The 16,959-nt window shown below is 50.5% G+C and overlaps 1 protein-coding gene across 1 annotated transcript; it reads left to right on the forward strand.

Annotated features, from left to right (window-relative positions):
* The first annotated feature begins 2,111 nt into the window (after positions 1-2,111).
* On the forward strand, positions 2,112-12,025 carry LOC124470352 (serine/threonine-protein kinase 17A-like). The gene is made up of 7 exons (XM_047024193.1): positions 2,112-2,121; positions 2,354-2,606; positions 10,343-10,487; positions 10,711-10,837; positions 10,979-11,027; positions 11,254-11,433; positions 11,593-12,025. The coding sequence occupies exons 1-7, from the start codon at positions 2,112-2,114 to the stop codon at positions 11,972-11,974; spliced, it is 1,146 nt and encodes a 381-aa protein (XP_046880149.1). The 3' UTR covers positions 11,975-12,025.
* Positions 12,026-16,959: the final 4,934 nt, after the last annotated feature.

Below are 16,959 nucleotides of genomic sequence, written 5' to 3' on the forward strand. Positions count from 1 at the left end.
GGTGTTTGTAGTGCTATGTTTGTGTGTGTGTGTTTGTGTGTATGAGACAGGGTGAGCAGGTTGAGAGGGAGTCAGTAAGAGGTAATTAGCCTGCTAATGAGATCAGGCAGCTGGTATGACGTTCAGCCAGAGACCTAGCTCTCACTGTTGTCACCCCTACCTGGCTAGAGATATAAACACACAAACACTCATCACACGGCGCTATGCAGGGGTGGCTGCTGTTGGCCGAGGCAGGGTAGAGAGCCGACAGCGATGACCTCCGACCTGTCCTCTCCCTTGGGTCAGGGTTGCTTCACAGCAGAGCTCAGTCTGGTAGAGAAGGGGGCCTGCCTGTGGATCTGCTTGGCAAAGGTTCTAGACAGGTCCCTTTACACCTTTACATGTAGCTAGAGTGGACTGTGCATGACTTGAACAAAATATATATATTTTTATTTTCCAAAGAAGCCGGGTGACTTGAACGGATGACCTCTGAGGTGTTTGGCCAACGGGGAACGTTCAGCACCTGTTTTAACTTTTTCGAGAAGAAAAAAAATTATGTAAAAAAAAAAAAAAGAAAAGGATTTTCAAAGGGAAGTGCAGGCCCAGCTGAGTGTCGTAAATCTTTCAGGAGGGAAGCTGGACAGAACTGGGCTGAGCATAGAGAGAGGAAGCCTTCCGGAAGGAACCCCATCCCCCGGCCTCCCAACCACAACCTCAGCCCCGACCATAACCTGAGCACCAGCCAACCCCAGCCCTTTCCCCAAAACCCAGCCTCTGCCCCAGCCGTTTCCCCCAGCTCCAGCTCCACCCTTAACCTCGCACCCCCCAGCCCATGACTGTCACAAGGCAGGCCGAGTGAGGCCAGGGCCAGGACAGCCCCCAGGCCCTGGCCTTCCCTTCATGCTCTGTTACATGGCTCCTTAACAGCCTTTAGCTCATGGTGTCCTCTTCCCTCTGAAAGCAGTCTTCTGTTGCTGGGGTGTGTTCTGAACCGCTGGGCTGACACAAGAAGCACGCTTGTTTGTGTAGTTCTAAAGACCTCAGGGTTGATAATGAAGATTGAAAGCTAGGACACTGATGTCACTCTGCCTCAGTCACAAGCCTGTTTACTGTACTAAATCATGTCCAAATGTGTGGCGATGCTGTTGGTACACTACTATCTCAGGCCAAGATAGCCCTCCCCCTCTGCTATCAGCTTCAGCCAAACACATCCTGTATCTGTGAAACTGTGTGTGTGTACAGTGTGTACACTCCGGCGTGGGTGGTGCGTTGGTCCGTCCGAAACCGACCAATCTCTGACGAGCAGGGTTGATCATTCCTCAGGCTCACTGTGTGACTAGTCTTGAGTCTGGCCTGGAGTTTTCCACTGCTGCGGGTCTGGGGTTCTTACCTCAGATGACCTTCCCCTGTCCTCTGCCCGCCACCTTCCACTCCGAAGGCCAGTCCGAATCTGTTCTTGCTCACAGAGTCAATAACACGGCCACTTTTGACCGGGCTCAGTTGAAAGACAGCGGCTGCTGGTTGTGATACTTGTGAGACTGCATCACAGTCTTCCTGCTCCGTCTACTGGAGGCCCGGGAGACAGTCAAATGTGTTCCCATGATGCCATATTTAGCACTATGTTAAGAGCATTGTGGGGAAGGAGGTCAGTGTTGTTTTGTCGAGAGATGCTTCCCCCACCACCCACCCCCTTTAGGCGTCGCACACGCACACCACGGACACACACACATACGCTGCTTGTCTCAGTGCGTTTCTCACATCAGTCCCTGCACCTTCCAGGCCTCATTAAAAGTGGGTCAGGCCACAAAGCGGAGGGAGGGAGGGAGGGAGGGAGGGAGGGAGGGAGGGAGGGAGGGAGGGAGGGAGGGAGGGAGGGAGGGAGGGAAGGAAGGAAGGAAGGAAGGAAGGAAGGAAGGAAGGAAGGAGGGAGGGAGGGAGGGAGGGAGGGAGGGAGGGAGGGAGGGAGGGAGGGAGGGAGGGAGGGAGGGAGGGAGGGAGGGAGGGAGTGAGGGAGGGAGGGAGGGAGGGAGGGAGGGAGGGAGTTGAAGAGAAGTACCAGTGTGGCTTTGGGGACAGGGAGATTACTTCATTGTGTAGAAATGCCCCGAAGACAAAAGGGATGTTCGGGTACAATGATTACAAGTGTGCTACTCTCAGATCAATAACAGCCCACTTTGTATCCCTATGTGTGTGAAAGAAGAGAGTGTGTGTTCGTGAGTACCGGACAAAAACGTCCGTCGGCCTCTTTGATTAGTAAATTCACACGGTTGTTGAAGGATGTTTGAACTCGTATTCGTTTCGGTGTTCTTTGTGGACCGCAAACACTAACATTTGCTTTGTCTTTTGTGTGCTTTTCTGAGTTAATTCCACGTAGTCAACGACCAACCTTCGTTCTCTCCGCCGATCCACTCTAGGGGCAAGTTTGCGGTGGTGAGGAAGTGTGTGGAGAAGTGCACGGGCCGGGAGTACGCCGCCAAGTTCCTGAGGAAGAGGAGGAAGGGGCAGGACTGCCGGACAGAGATCATCCATGAGATAGGCGTTCTGGAGATGGCCACCAGCAGCTCCAGGGTGGTCAACCTCCACCAGGTCTACGAGATGCCATCTGAGATGGTGTTGGTCCTTGAGTTGTAAGTCTCCACATACACACACACACACACACACAGACACACACACATGTACGCACAGGTTTGGCTGGCTGCCTGACTTGCTGACTGTTTGGCTAACTGACTGACTGGTTAAATGCAGACTGCCAGTCTGCTAAATAATGCACATGGGGGCGACCTTTTGATCTGATGAAAAAGTCCTCTCAGCCCCGTGATTGGCTGAGCAGGAAGACCTGTTAAATATGGATAGGTACCTGAAACTGTAGTTTACTGTAGTGGCAGTTCGTAGTGGTCAGAGATGAAGAGAGAAAGGTAAGGGTTGAAGACAGAATAGAGGATCCTACGCAAAGGTATGTAAGCGACAGGGGTAATTAGGAAGAGACGCTAAGTTGGTTCGAAAGATGGACAGAGAAAGAGAGTGAGATGGTGACTGAAAGAGAGAGAGATACAAAATGTGATACAGAGAGAGAGAGAGCAGTATTCTAGTTCTAGGCCCGGGGCGATGCACTGCACACCCCACTGAACATTGGCTATTTCAACAACGTACCTCTCTGACCCCCCCACCTCACCTCCCCCCCTTCCCTGGCCTGTCTCCACAGTATAGGCAACATACACACACACAGACACACACACACACACACATACCACATTGTCACAGGGATATGGTGGGATTGGGTTTCCCCCGTGTTGCATGCTGACATTGAACTTTGGGGGGTGGCTGCACCACGGGCCTCCAGTAGCCAGGGTAAACTCTGCAGACAAATGGAAGTCTTTTGTCATCCTCTTATTGCATCTGGTGTTTGTTGAGAGAGAGAGAGAGAGAGAGAGAGAGAGAGAGGAGAGAGAGGAGAGAGAGGAGAGAGAGAGAGAGAGAGAGAGAGAGAGAGAGAGAGAGAGATGAGCGTTACTGACCACTGTTGACCGCGGCGGTGTGGTCTTGTTTGACCTGGTTCCCAGAGCTCTCAGCTGTGTGGTCAGCCAAGGGGGAGGAGTCAGAGGTCAAAGATCCCAACCAAGGCAACAAAGTTACTGTCTTGCCTCTCGGCCTTTTTCAGTCCAATCGAGTGTGTGTGCACGTGTGTGTATGCATGTGTGTGTGTTCACGTGTGTGTGTGTGTGGATGTGTGTGTGTGAGTGTGTGCGTGAGTGTGTGTGTGTGAGTCGAGGGGGCTGGTTGATGTAAGAGCTTTACTCATCTCTCAGTAGGGGGACTCTCTCATTTCCCTTCCTTACCACCGCTGTGAATGACATGTGTCCTATCGGATTGGCTTCGATCCACCCTCATCCCCATCGACACACACACACACACACCCCAGGCCTCTGTCTGTGGTGGTAGAGACTGTATTGACCATGCCCGTGCTGGGTTTGGTGCTCACGTGTCTGCCCTAACACAAGCAAGGTAGCAGCGGGTGGTTCCAGACAGATGTTATTCGGCTTAATAAATAGTAAAAGGGGGGCTTGTGAATATGACTGCAGACCCCACCCCCACCCCACCACCGTAAGCCCTCTAGTCTTCATGTTCCACAGAGCCAGGCTTCGCTTTGACCCAGAAAGGTCTGCTTTCTCCTCCTCAGCAGAGAATTGCGTGCCTAGCCCAGGTGGCACACGTAGTCGTCACGTTTCATATGCCTCAACACACACACACACACCACCACTTTCAAATCTGCTCATTTGGATGCCGACCTTATGGATGTGTCATTGAGCTGGCAACCGGGGCAGGATGTGGCTGACCAATCAAACTGTCAAGCTGTCATACTGCCAGCCAATGAGACGGAACCAGTCGCAGATCTCTGACATGCCAGGCATGTCCCACTAGTCTCTAAGGTCCTGGAAATGGGACTTGGGTCCAAATCGGTAGACTTTATTGGCTGTTGCCATAGAGACAGTGCTCACCTGACTAGAAACAGTTGATTTCTTCCAAGTTATTAGCGGTTAATGTTTATTTTTTAGGCTGTAATTGGAAATACAAATCATATTTGTTTCTCATTAACCAGCCTGGTCCAATGAGATTTAAGAGAGAGAACATCCCTGTCCCTCCCCCTCGATGTCACTGTAATATCAGTAGACTAACATTGCAAATGATCGAATGTTTATATCTGGCTGAGTCTAAATTAGCCCCCCATCTCTCAGTGACTCAGTGTCAGAGCTGCTTTGGGAGTAGTCCTGTGGTGCCCTAGCCAGGCCCGGCCAGGCCCCATGGAGAGAGATGGAGGGGGATAGGTGAGGGGGTGGGGACAGTGGGGCAGGGGGGCTGGGTGGAAGAGGGAGGATAATTGATTGGGCTGGTAGATTAGCATGCTAAGATAAGGCCAAGGACACTTTGCTATGACCTCACTAGCTCTGCTGTCAGACAGATGGCCTGCTGCTTGTGGGTACAGCATCACTAACCGACTACTCTCATCATCGCTGAGTACCTAATTACCCACCAATCAGCTGGCATTTTACCACCAGTCAACCGCCAATTAACCCCTAATCAACCGCTAGCAATCACTAATTAATCCTACTCCCTAGCCTCTTATAGATGCTTGTTGTGGAGATCTCTGCAATTACATATGGTCAGTGCTGGAATGAGTTTAGTCTTGATATGACTACAGACACAGTGAGAAGAAGTTAGGAGTCAATTTAGGATGTAGGATGAGTATTACAACCACTCCCAAATCATCCTAGGCTGAGAATGCAGTTTAGAGGGAAAGTTGGAAGCTGGTGGTGGAATCACCATGTCGATGCTGTGCTTAGAAGTAGCAGAACGTGTGCGTGCGTGTTTGTGTTGGAGAGGACTGTAGTCTAAGGGTCAGATCTGCTGTCCACTTAAGCGTCCGGAGGATTACTCGTTGTGTGGCACGTACATTAGAATGTAATCTGCCCTTTTTAAGGATATCGCTTAATTGCTGCCCCCCCCCCCCCCACCACCACCACCACTGAGACTCCCCCCCAATCATAATCTGGCCCAAGACCATTGTTGGCAGCTGCTCAACCCAATCCCAGTTTACCCAAACCCTGCTTGTAGGACACACATTTGTCAACAGTGCGTGCACAGTGAAACCCACACACGTTCATACACACACTCACATTTATATACACGCGCACACACACACACACAAACTCGTATATATGCACAGAACATGAATATGCTTACACAAAAGTATGCACACACGAGGGGGGGAGTATGAATCAATGATGCTGCTGTGTGAAATAAAGGACAGATGAGTGAAGGGCAGGAATGAACCCCCCCCCCTGGCTGTGATAGGCCGATCCCGTGTCAGCAGGATTCAATACAGATAATGGAATCCCTCTCTCTCTCTCTTTTTTCTTTTTTTTCCCCTCCTCTACTTTTTTTATATGGAGAGGAAGTAGAGCGGAATGCCTTTATGAGAATCTGGCACGTGAAATCAGTAGAGGGAGAGATGGAGCGAGGGAGAGATAGAGAGGGAGAGAGACATTTTGACAGCTGATGGATATTGTAGGCCAGTGGATCAAGCTGAGAGGAATGAGGGGAGGAGGGAGGGAGGGATGGAGGGATTGAGGGTCAGTCTAACATTATAGAGAGCTATTCATGACATGGTGGTGTGTGTGGGGGGGTGGGGTGGAGCACCAGGCTGGGCTTACTGAGGGAGAGAGAGGGGAGAAGGGAGGAAGGGGATAGATAGAGAGACAAAGACAGAGGGATGGAGAGAGAGAGAGAGAGAGAGAGTACTCTGTCCTGCTCTGCTGGCTTGGCTGAGAGTTCATTGTGTCAGTGGAGCTCCATGCTGGCACGTGAGGGGCTGGACAGTGGCAACGAGAGAGACGGGGATGGGGGGGGGGGGGGTGAGAGCAGCAGGACGGTGGAGGAGGAGGAGGGGGGGGGGGGGATAATCTGGGGTGTGAGGGGATAGCCCCTCCTGATCCCCTCTAAACTTGGCACTCACTGGAAGTATAGGCTCTCTTCCTCTCTCTCTTTATATATATATATATATATCTCTATCTCTCTCCTCTCTCTCTCTCCTCTCTATCTCTCTCCTCTCTCTCCTCTCTATCTCTCTCTCTGTCTTCTTTCTCTCTGTCAATTCAATTTTGTTTAAATTATATTTAATAGGCTTTATTGAATGTGTTCAGGTTAAACAATGTTTCCAAGGCAGCTCATAGTGAATATCAACATCCATCATCTGTTAAAATGAGGTCTCTCTCTCTCTTTCACTCTATCGCTCTCTCTTTATTGTTTTAGTCATGTTGGATTATAGCATAGGCCTTTTTCACTATCAAACAAACATACTCTCAGAAAGACTCTTATTTGCTGGCGCAACACATTGAAATGCAAATAGAACATTTCCGCGGGTCAACAGTTCATTCGAACAAAAAGCTAAACTAATGTCAGTTCATGCAATCAAAAGCCTTCAGGAGCTCTCTAAACTAGTCAAGAGTCTCTGTCAGCGGGTACACTTGAAGGGAACGTTCCGGAAGATCACCTGACTCTTGCCTTTGCGACATCATCATCGGCCATTGCACATCACGGTCTCTCTAATGTCTCTCTCTTTTTCCCTCTCTCTCTCCACTAAAGTAATCGGCCCTTTTTCCATCTGTCATTGACAGAACTGGGGGTGTCTGTGTCTGGACAGGAACCAGGTCACAGGGGACAGGAAACAGCCCAGACTACATGACATAGATATCAGTTCATGGAAACAGGTCGCTTATCAAACACTGGTGGATCTGTCTCCTGTCTGGTGGATCATTGATTTGATTTATCCAATATGGCAAACCAATCTATCTCCATCCATCCGTCTCTCTCTCTCTCTCTCTCTCTCTCTCTCTCTCTCTCTCTCTCTTTCTGTTCAGAATGAACTTGACCTACATTAGTCCACAAACACATTCCACTGACCCAATGAAACTGGACTTCGCCAGACAGAGAAACATAATACGAAGATAGATCTCATTGGATTCCATCTTATTTGAGCCGAAGACAAGCACATGATAGGATTTCACATGCGTCGGTCCAGACCGCTGGTGTGTAAGAACGTAGCCGCCTTTCACCTAGTCTGGTCCCTAAGTGCCTCCCGCAGAGAGTAGAGCGGCTTATCACATGACCCGGTCGGTCATGCGTGACCCCTCCGTCCGTCCTAATCTCCTGTTGACTGTCAGTCCACATAGACCTGCCTACCACTCGCTAAGACATCCTGGGATCTCCCTGCTTGACGCAGACTCAGAGGAGAAGGACGGACGGACGGACGGAGGGACTGAAGGGATGGGGATATGGACAGCCGTTTCCTCGAGTGCTAGCCCTCCTCGCACACGCACGCACACACTTCTTAGCCTTTTTATACCGGCTGATGGCACGTGACCTAGTGTCTGGCTGTCACCTGTTCACTGACTTTACAGCATACAACCCAACAACATTAGAGGGAAGTAAGTCAGCAGAGGGGAGAGCTTCCGTGGTCTTAGAGCTGGTGAAACATGGGGAGGGAGGGACTCAGGGACGGCATGCAGCTCGTCGCTGCGAGGGGCTTAGCGGCCGTCTGCGGCGCCACAGACAGAACCAGGGTACTGGGGCCAGCTGGGGCAGGAAGAACAGGGACCCATATTCCAACAGTGTGCATGTGCCTATGGAATTGTGCTATTAGCGTGCGTGTGTGCGTGTGTGTTTGAGAGAGAAAGCCCCCAGAATAAAAGCTTTTTTTTACCCCACCAGGCCACCATACCCACCCAGACATGCTCTCACCCTACCCCCCACCGCCCCGCCCCCACCCCCCCAACAAAATCCTGACCTAGATATGAATCTGCCAGATTTCCTTGTTCTCTGTTGTCCGTCCCCACCCAAACCCACAACCCATCTATCTGCCAGCCCCCTGGCCCCCTAGCCCCCTCTCTCTCCTTTTCCTTCTCTTCCTTCTCTCTTGGTTCTCTTAAGAAGCTACTTTGGCCGTGCTCGTGTATCATTGCAACTCAGGCCCATCAGGACTATAACAGGGTCGTCTTTGAGTCTTCCTACAGAATTCTGAGAAATGGCCATGTTCTTAGGAGTGTGTGTGTGCATGTGCGTGTGTGTGTCTGTCTGTCTGCTTAATTAGTATTTAATGACCATTCTGTGCCAGAAGGCCATCGTCCAGTGTTCCTTCATCAAGTGTCTTGTTTTTACTAACTGACCAGTCCTACTCATCCACTGGCACATTTCAAAGGTCAGAGTCAAGCGATAGAAAAGGGAAGCGGTTCCTCTCTCTGCCCTATAGCTGACACCTAGACTGGCTCCTGGTTTGGAGACAGGATGGCTTCAGTCACGTCAAGGGACTTTTCTAGATTGTATCAGATAAGGATGAGGAGACCCTCGAGTAAGTAGCATGTGAGTGGGTGACCATCAGATGCAGAACATCACATACAGTGTTAAATCCCCTTTCTCTGCTCTCCACTGACTCCTGCCGGTTGAATCTTGTAACTGCAGCAGGTCCGGCCCCAGCTACTGTATAAAGGGCAGGTTCAAGTCAAAGGTAAAGGGAAGGTGCACGCTGCCAAGGTGCACCCCACCCTTCACCACCAGCGCCCTACAGAAAGGCTTTCTCCACTCAGGTGACACCAGCCAAAACGAAAAAAAAGCAACAAAAAATGTATTTTCGTTCACAGTCCCCATAAGTTCCCCATAGAGTTAGATTCATTTGCTATATTTAGCGCCCATGCACTGTTTCTGCTAATCCCAGCGGTAGAGGAAGCCTAGTCATCTGATCCAGATAGCAGTCCGTAGCAGCGACTCCGCTGGGGGCAGCTCTAGAATAGGACACAGAGATGGCGCTGCCGTTATGATAGTGTGTTTTTCCTTGCTTGTTTGGACTGTTGTCTAACCTGTCTAGTGAGATCAAGCGTGTCTAGACACACAGACGACAAACACTGTCCACTGTCGGTGGTCTAATTATGCCTCTGGCTACTTGGGAAACACACACACACACACGCACACACTGGAGCCCACCCATGGAGCTGTGGAAGTCTTAGATCTCCAGTTTGAAAAGGAAACTGTGTTTAAAGGCTCAACCACTATCATTAGCTCTGGTCGCCCTTGACCTGGAGGCTGTCAGGGTGTCAGGGGGTGCTGGCGCCCTCATCTGAGGTGTCCTCAGGGGGTCAGGGGGTGCTGGCGCCCTCATCTGAGGTGTCCTCAGGGGGTCAGGGGGTGCTGGCGCCCTCATCTGAGGTCTCCTCAGGGGGTCAGGGGGTGCTGGCGCCCTCATCTGAGGTCTCCTCAGGGGGTCAGGGGGTGCTGGCGCCCTCATCTGAGGTCTCCTCAGGGGGTCAGGGGGTGCTGGCGCCCTCATCTGAAGGTCTCCTCAGGGGGTCAGGGGGTGCTGGCGCCCTCATCTGAAGGTCTCCTCAGGGTGTCAGGGCACGTCTGGAGATCCCAGCAGGGACGGCTGGGTGTAGCCTGTGGGGATTAGGTGGGCTTGGGATGGGGCTGGGGCTGGGACTAGGGGATGGGATTAAGGCTAGGACTAAGACTGGGGCTACCTGACCTTACTTCAGATCATCTTTGGTTCACGGTACAGACCAGTAGCTCAGCCCTGGGCCGTGAGAAAACTGAGCACTTGGACCAGACTTTGAATGACACTGGGCCGTCTAGACCTACATCCCTGAAATATGAAACCCTTTCATATTAAGATCTTTTACTTGCAGCCAATTTTGCCACTCCATAGTACAGCCCATACATGTTCAGTGCCTCAGAGGAGACATCTAACAAGCGTGTCTGTGTCTGTGACTGTGTCTGTGTGTGTGTGTGTGTGTGTGTGTGTGTGTGTGTGTGTGTCCAGCGCGGCGGGGGGAGAGATCTTTAATCAGTGTGTGGCTGAGAAGGATGAGGCCTTCACTGAGGAGGAGGTGCAGAAGCTGATGAGACAGATCCTGGAGGGAGTGTGCTTCCTGCACAGGAACAACGTGGTCCACCTGGACCTTAAGGTAACACACACACACACGCACCTACATGCACACACTACATACTGTACACACACATTCACACCTTCCTGCACTGCACACACACACACACAGGATACACACAGACAATCCCGGCACGCACACATATTGTACACACACACACAAGACTATAATAGACTGTAGAACCCCACTAGGCTCCCGTTCTACCTAGCTCGACCACATCTGATGTATGCTTTCCTCCTGACAGCCCCAGAATATTCTGCTGACCAGCAATGCTCCCGTGGGGGATATCAAGATCGTTGACTTTGGTCTGTCCAGGATGGTCAGCAACCACCAGGAGCTCAGAGAGATCATGGGCACCCCAGAGTATGTGGGTGAGTGACGCAGCCTCCAGCAACACCTGGGGCCTGAGGGGACGGCTGTTCCCTGTGGATACGGTGGCCGTGGGGGTTGTCCTCCCTTTTTTCTTTTTTACGGCGACATCATTTCCTGTTCTGTGCGTTCTCGTTCCGCAGCTCCGGAAATCCTGAACTACGAGCCAATCAGCACGGCGACAGACATGTGGTGAGTCACGCGTCACGCTTAAACCCCCGTGTCGAGACACCAGCCCTGCTACGTTGCCCTCTAATCTCCTCTCCTGCCACATCGAGGGAACAAAGATTGCATACTTGAGTCCTACCTCATCATGAAACACATCATCTGACCTGTGGACCCTCCACCCCTCCCCCCCTCCCACCCTCCATCCCCCCCACCCTCCCTCCCCCCCACCCTCCATCCCTCCCTCCTCCAGGAGTATTGGCGTGCTGGCGTATGTGATGCTGACTGGCATCTCTCCCTTCCTGGGGGAGGACAAGCAAGAGACCTTCCTCAACATCTCCCAGATCAACGTTGACTACACCGATGTGGAGCTGCAGCACCTGGGCCAGACAGCGCTCCACTTCATGCAGGCCCTGCTGGTCAAGAAGCCACAGTGAGTAAAACACACACACACTCACACACACACACGCTCACACACACACGCTCACACACACACACACACAGCACAAAGCAGGACAGAAATACACTGTTATGTAGCGCAACGGATGAAGTCTGACCTGCATGTGTTTGCCGTGTGTGTGTGTGTGTTTAGGGACCGCGCCACAGCAGAACAGTGTCTGCAGCACGCCTGGCTGCAGTCCAAAGACCCACCCACCCAGACACAGGAGGAAGAGGAGGAGGAGGTGAAGGTGACGGTCCCAGAGCAGGCCAGCAGTCCTGATCGCCCCAGCCCAGCTAGCTCCAGTCCCTCCAGGGAGGAGGAGGAGGAGGAGGAGGAGGATGAGGAGGAGGAGGAGGAGGATGAAGGGCCGGTGACGGAGGAGCTGATCGTCATGGCGGCCTACGCTCTGGGCCAGTGTCGCCAGACGGATACGGAGAGCATGACCCCCGACCAGAAGGCCATCTCCAAGCGCTTCAAGTTCGAAGAGCCCTTCAGCGCCCTGCAGGAAATCCCCGGGGACTTCATCTATTGAGGCCCCGCCCCTTCCTGTTGACCCCACGCCTGACCCCCCCACCCCTCCCCCCCCCCCCACCCCTCCCCCCCCCCCCCCCCCCCCCCGACCCCATGCTCGACTGCGTGTTCCAGCGTCGACAGCTGATTTACCCTCCGGGCGGCCTGACAGTTGAACATCGGTGTGTTGGCTCTCTGAATGCCATGAAAGTGCTTCCTCAGTCCCTGCCGTTCCTTTGAGAAACCTCAGATCTGACATGGCTGGATTGGCTGCAGCTGCATAAAGGAGCACTGGCGTTATCCTATCCTATCATGTTAGATCTGGCATTATCAAAAAGGAGGGGAGGGAAAGGAAGTGAGGGTGTTTTTGTAAGCGTATTCAAACAGCCTCTTCACACCTGTGTTCATACTGACTGGCTGTATGTGGAGTTCATGGCTTCCTTCTAAGTAGTGGGCTAGTGTGGTCATTGGGTCAGCTCTAGAGGAAGGGACCATGCGTCCACCAATCCACACAATCCAACCCCTGGCTCCTTGTACTCCCTGGGCCCTCGTGTAAGATGAGGAGGAATATGTAAACAACATGATGTGCCCACCTGCATCTGCTGACAAGCCAGCTGGATTTTCTGTCATTCTGCCCACGGTCTCATTACTGTTAGCTCTTGGAGGGTGGGAGGGAGGGGGGGGGGGGGGGGGGGGGGGGGGGGGGGGGGGGGGGGGCTGCCACCGAAACATCAAGGGAAACCTGTGTTGATTTTTCTCCGATCCAGTTCTCTCCAGGGGCTAAGTGTCTGAGTTAGTGGGTTGGTGTGGGGACCGGTTGTAAAAAAAAAATAATCTCCTACTCGCATCATAATCTGAACTCGTAAGCCAAACCGTTTCTCCTCACTCTCTCTCTCTCTCTTTCTCTCACACACAAACACACTCTCATTTTTGTATAATCTCTCTCATGTCTGTGCTGCTTTACTTTTACGGGGAGCATGTATTCAATTGCTCCTAACTACGCCTTGTCATGTGTTAACTCTTCTGTCTGGTTGATCTTCTCTTTGGTGCCATTCTTGGTGAATCTGAGATGACTGCAGGCCATAAATGGAATTGCATATTTTATATTATTATTTGGTTTTCATTCATGATTTTTGTCTTGTGTCATCTGCCATCCGTTTATTAAGATGTTTCATTTATGTGTATCGTTAAAGACATCTTTAAGGGGATAGGGGTGAGTTAATTATATGTAAATTAAACCAATTTATGTTGTTTTAAGGTTATGTAAAAAAATGAAAAAAAAAGAACTATAATACTGTTTTAAAAGCCATTGCACATGTTAGACCCAGAAGAGGAGTACCTTCTCATGGGTTTTAATCTCTTCAGCAATAAACTACAGATCCTCTCCACTTGTATATGCTAAGAAGCACTTGTGTTGGCGTACCCAACTTACTCCAGAGTTCTGACTGTAAATGGGTCCGTATTTGTCTCCATCATGCGAGCAGCTTGTTTTGATGAGAACAAATGAAATCTGTACATGAATGTCCTGATGCTGTAAATAAAGATTTGTCTCTAAGCCTAAAGCTTGGCTTGAACTGTGTTTTATTTTTGGTTAGTGTGTTTTGTTTTTGCATGTCAATGAATAAATTAAGGGTTGAGTTGGACCTCAGTTAAAAGTGGCATAAAGATGAGACCATGGTCGTGTGGTCCAAATGGTCACTAGATGTCACCATTTGCTCACAATTTTATGAAGTTGTTTTGTGTCTGTGAAGCATTTCAGCATAAGTTACTGGAAAACATAGTTGTACAAAAGTGTCTGTCAGTGATCATCACCTAAGCTATAGAGGCGGTGGCGTTCACCGCCCAGAACAGCATCGTCAGGTCTCCACAGCAAACATTTGTATTTGCAGCGGCGGCTTTATGGAGGCGACTGCCCTGCAGAGGGCAGTCTATGACGGCTGTTCCAAGCTTGTGATGTTTGATCAGTACGAGTGACACCCTTCCTTACGTATCAAAGGTTAGTGCAGCAAAAATGAAACATGAAAAAGAAACTGTCAGGCCCCCCCCAGACTGACAGTTGGACAGAGTTGAGAGTCCACTGTGTCTTAGAAACCCGCTTTTTGAAGTCATTCTCTGGCAATGGCGTTTTTGGTTATGGGGGGGGGGGGGGGGGGGGGGGGGGGGGGCTGTAATATACAAAACAGAGCACCAGGCTTGGAATGATCTCATATCAGTTACACATGTTCGGAGGCTGAGAAAACGCATGGTGTGTTGCTGACGTCTTCTTGGTCTGACTTTGTACGCAGTGAAAGGCTCGAGTTGAGCAGGTCTCCGGGCATTAGCATAGGAAGAATGGCTTGTTAGCTCAATGGAACCCATGCCGCATATAAAGAGGGGTAAGACAAGAGAAGGCAGTCTGACTGATGTCTACCGTGATGTTTTTCGGCTGACTGCTTACGTCTCTGCTGTGCACCATATGTTGAACAACAACGCCTCAAACGACGAGAATGAGACATTCTAGAATTCTACAACGTGATGCCTCAAGTTACTCGCCAGTCTGGAACCTTGACAATAAATTCACTCCATCCAGTCTTCACTACAGTGGAAATGTTCACATTTTCTCGAACTGTTATCAAATCAACAAATGAGTTGACCATTGTACACATTCAACCATTCTAAAAGTCATGCTATTGCCATGGCATCTAGGTGCATTGTGGGGGGCATTAGGATTGAATTCCAGAACAGCTCCACTCCCCTGTGGTCCTTGCTACTCCAGAGACAGACAAGGACAATGGCAGGAGAACGGGTTAGAAACGTGAATAAGTGCATGTATGTTTTCTACCTTTTAACTCCCCATGCCGTGGACTGACACTGGAGCTTCCACAGTATGTAGACTGTGGGAGGTGAAAACACACACACACAGCGGGCGCTCAGTCTGTCGCCTTTGATAGAAGTGGGGGTTTCATTGCCAGCACAATGGGAGGCTAATTACAGCCTTCTGTAGAAGGAGTCTGTCGTCAAACGCACCGACAAGAGGGCTGGGAGGCTGGGAGGCTAGTAGCACTCCACACTGGGTGATACCCCCCCCCCCCGCTCCCCCCACCCTTACTACAGTATGATAGAAACATATGGAAAGACACTGCGGTCAGCACAGATCGCCTACATCTTAGGAATCAGTGCAGATGCCTGGGGAAGGGAAATTTTCTGGGATTTTCTGACAGTGGCAATTCACAGTGGCTCTCATGTACTGGCCTGCTTTGCTTGTATGTGCATTACCGTCCAACGTGGAGTGTGGTGGTTTTCAGATGTGTTCAATGGGGGGTGCTGAGTAAGACAGCTGTGATGGAAGAGATTGTTCCAGTAAGAGAGGATATCGAACAGATCTGACTGTACTGTTGAAAAGTTCAAAGTTCAAATCAAATGCCTGTGCTGTTGAGCATCTCTCTGTGTGTGTGTGTGTGTGTGTGTTCACTATCAACATTAGGTTTCTACACAGATCTATTGCATGGATTTCTGTTTGGTCATTAGCTGGATTCCCATTGGTCATTTCCCCCTGGCTCCTGGTCTCTGCCTGACCTGCTTGTATCAAAAGACCCATTCCAAATATTCTCAACCAAGAGCAGTGTAGAGAGTTTATGTGTCTGTATGTGTGTGTGTGTGTGAGTGTGTGCGTGTGTGTGTGTGTGTGTGTGTGTATGTGCGTGTGTGTGTGTGTATGTGTGTTTGTGTCTGTGCACAGAAGCTTGAACACCAGCATCCGTAAGGGCCTGGTCACTACACTGCCCCACTGACATGTTTAAATGCAGAGTTCTTGCTATTCTTGGGTTCCTTATTAGGTCCCCCATCTTCCTTTGCTCTGCAAAGAAACGCTAATTGTCCCGGAACTGGCCTGATGTGTGGGGCATGCCGTGGCAAGTGGCCTCATGAGAGAGGAGCTTTATTGAACCAAACCACAGCACACAGGCCCAGCTCCAGACCCAGCAGTGCTGTGTCGTGGAGTCTGTCGGAAGAGGTGACATCAATAATGCAGGAGTCATGACTGAGACTCGCGTTAGCTGGGTCGTCCTATAACTCAAGACAGTTCGTGCTGAGGCTGTCCCTCTCTCGCTCTCTTCCTCTCTCTTTCGTTTCTCGCTCTCCCTCGCTGTCTCTTTTCTGCCCCGCTGTCCCCCTCTCTCTCTCCTGCCCGTCTCTCTCCCTCCCACTCCTCTCTCTTGCGCGCTCTCTTGATTTTTCTCCACTCTCTCTCCTTCTCTCATGCTCTGTCCCTCTCTCTCTCCCTCTCTCATTTATCTCTCCCTCTCTCTCTTTCTTCCTCTCTTTGATGATAGCTATACCGACCTTGCTAATTGAGTTTGAGTGAACATGCTAGAATACTTCCCAACTCCATGACATACTTACTCTGTGACCAATATATTTCAGCTGCTATTCAGAACATTTAAGGGAAAGTTAATTGACTTTTAGGGGGATCAAATATCCAATTACAACAGTGAACAGCAGGCAGAAAATGGTGACTGTACAATTGAGAGCTCTGTCCAAAGCTAGGTTGAACCATAGGCAGATAGAAAGAGAGGAGTGAGAGATGCCACATTAATGGTTTCATAACTCACCCGGGAAGCTATTATGTGCCATTAAGGGAGCAGCATTCAGAGAGGACACTTCCAATAAGTAACAATTATCTCAGGGCAGTAATGAGACAGGGCGATGCCTAGCTGTAGCCCATTTCAGAACAGGGCACTCCTGCACAGAGAGGCCTGTCTCTGTGCTCATTTAGATTGATTGGGTTTTGATTTATGAGTCATCATGTTCCGATTTGTCGTAGCATTTGTCAGGCCCGACGGGATGGTTGTCATCTTAGTTGATTGCCACGGGGTTTACTGGGAAACATGGATCGTTCACTGGTGTCCTGAAAAGCCATTGAGCAACCGCGAAGTGCCTTTAAAGCATAATGCTTTTAAGCACACATGTCCCATACAAACCTGTTACATTTCTGTATGCATAGAACTTTCGTCTGAACATGACGTTCGT

The sequence above is a fragment of the Hypomesus transpacificus genome, chromosome 8 (assembly GCF_021917145.1).
Source record: "Hypomesus transpacificus isolate Combined female chromosome 8, fHypTra1, whole genome shotgun sequence".
NCBI lineage: Eukaryota > Metazoa > Chordata > Actinopteri > Osmeriformes > Osmeridae > Hypomesus > Hypomesus transpacificus.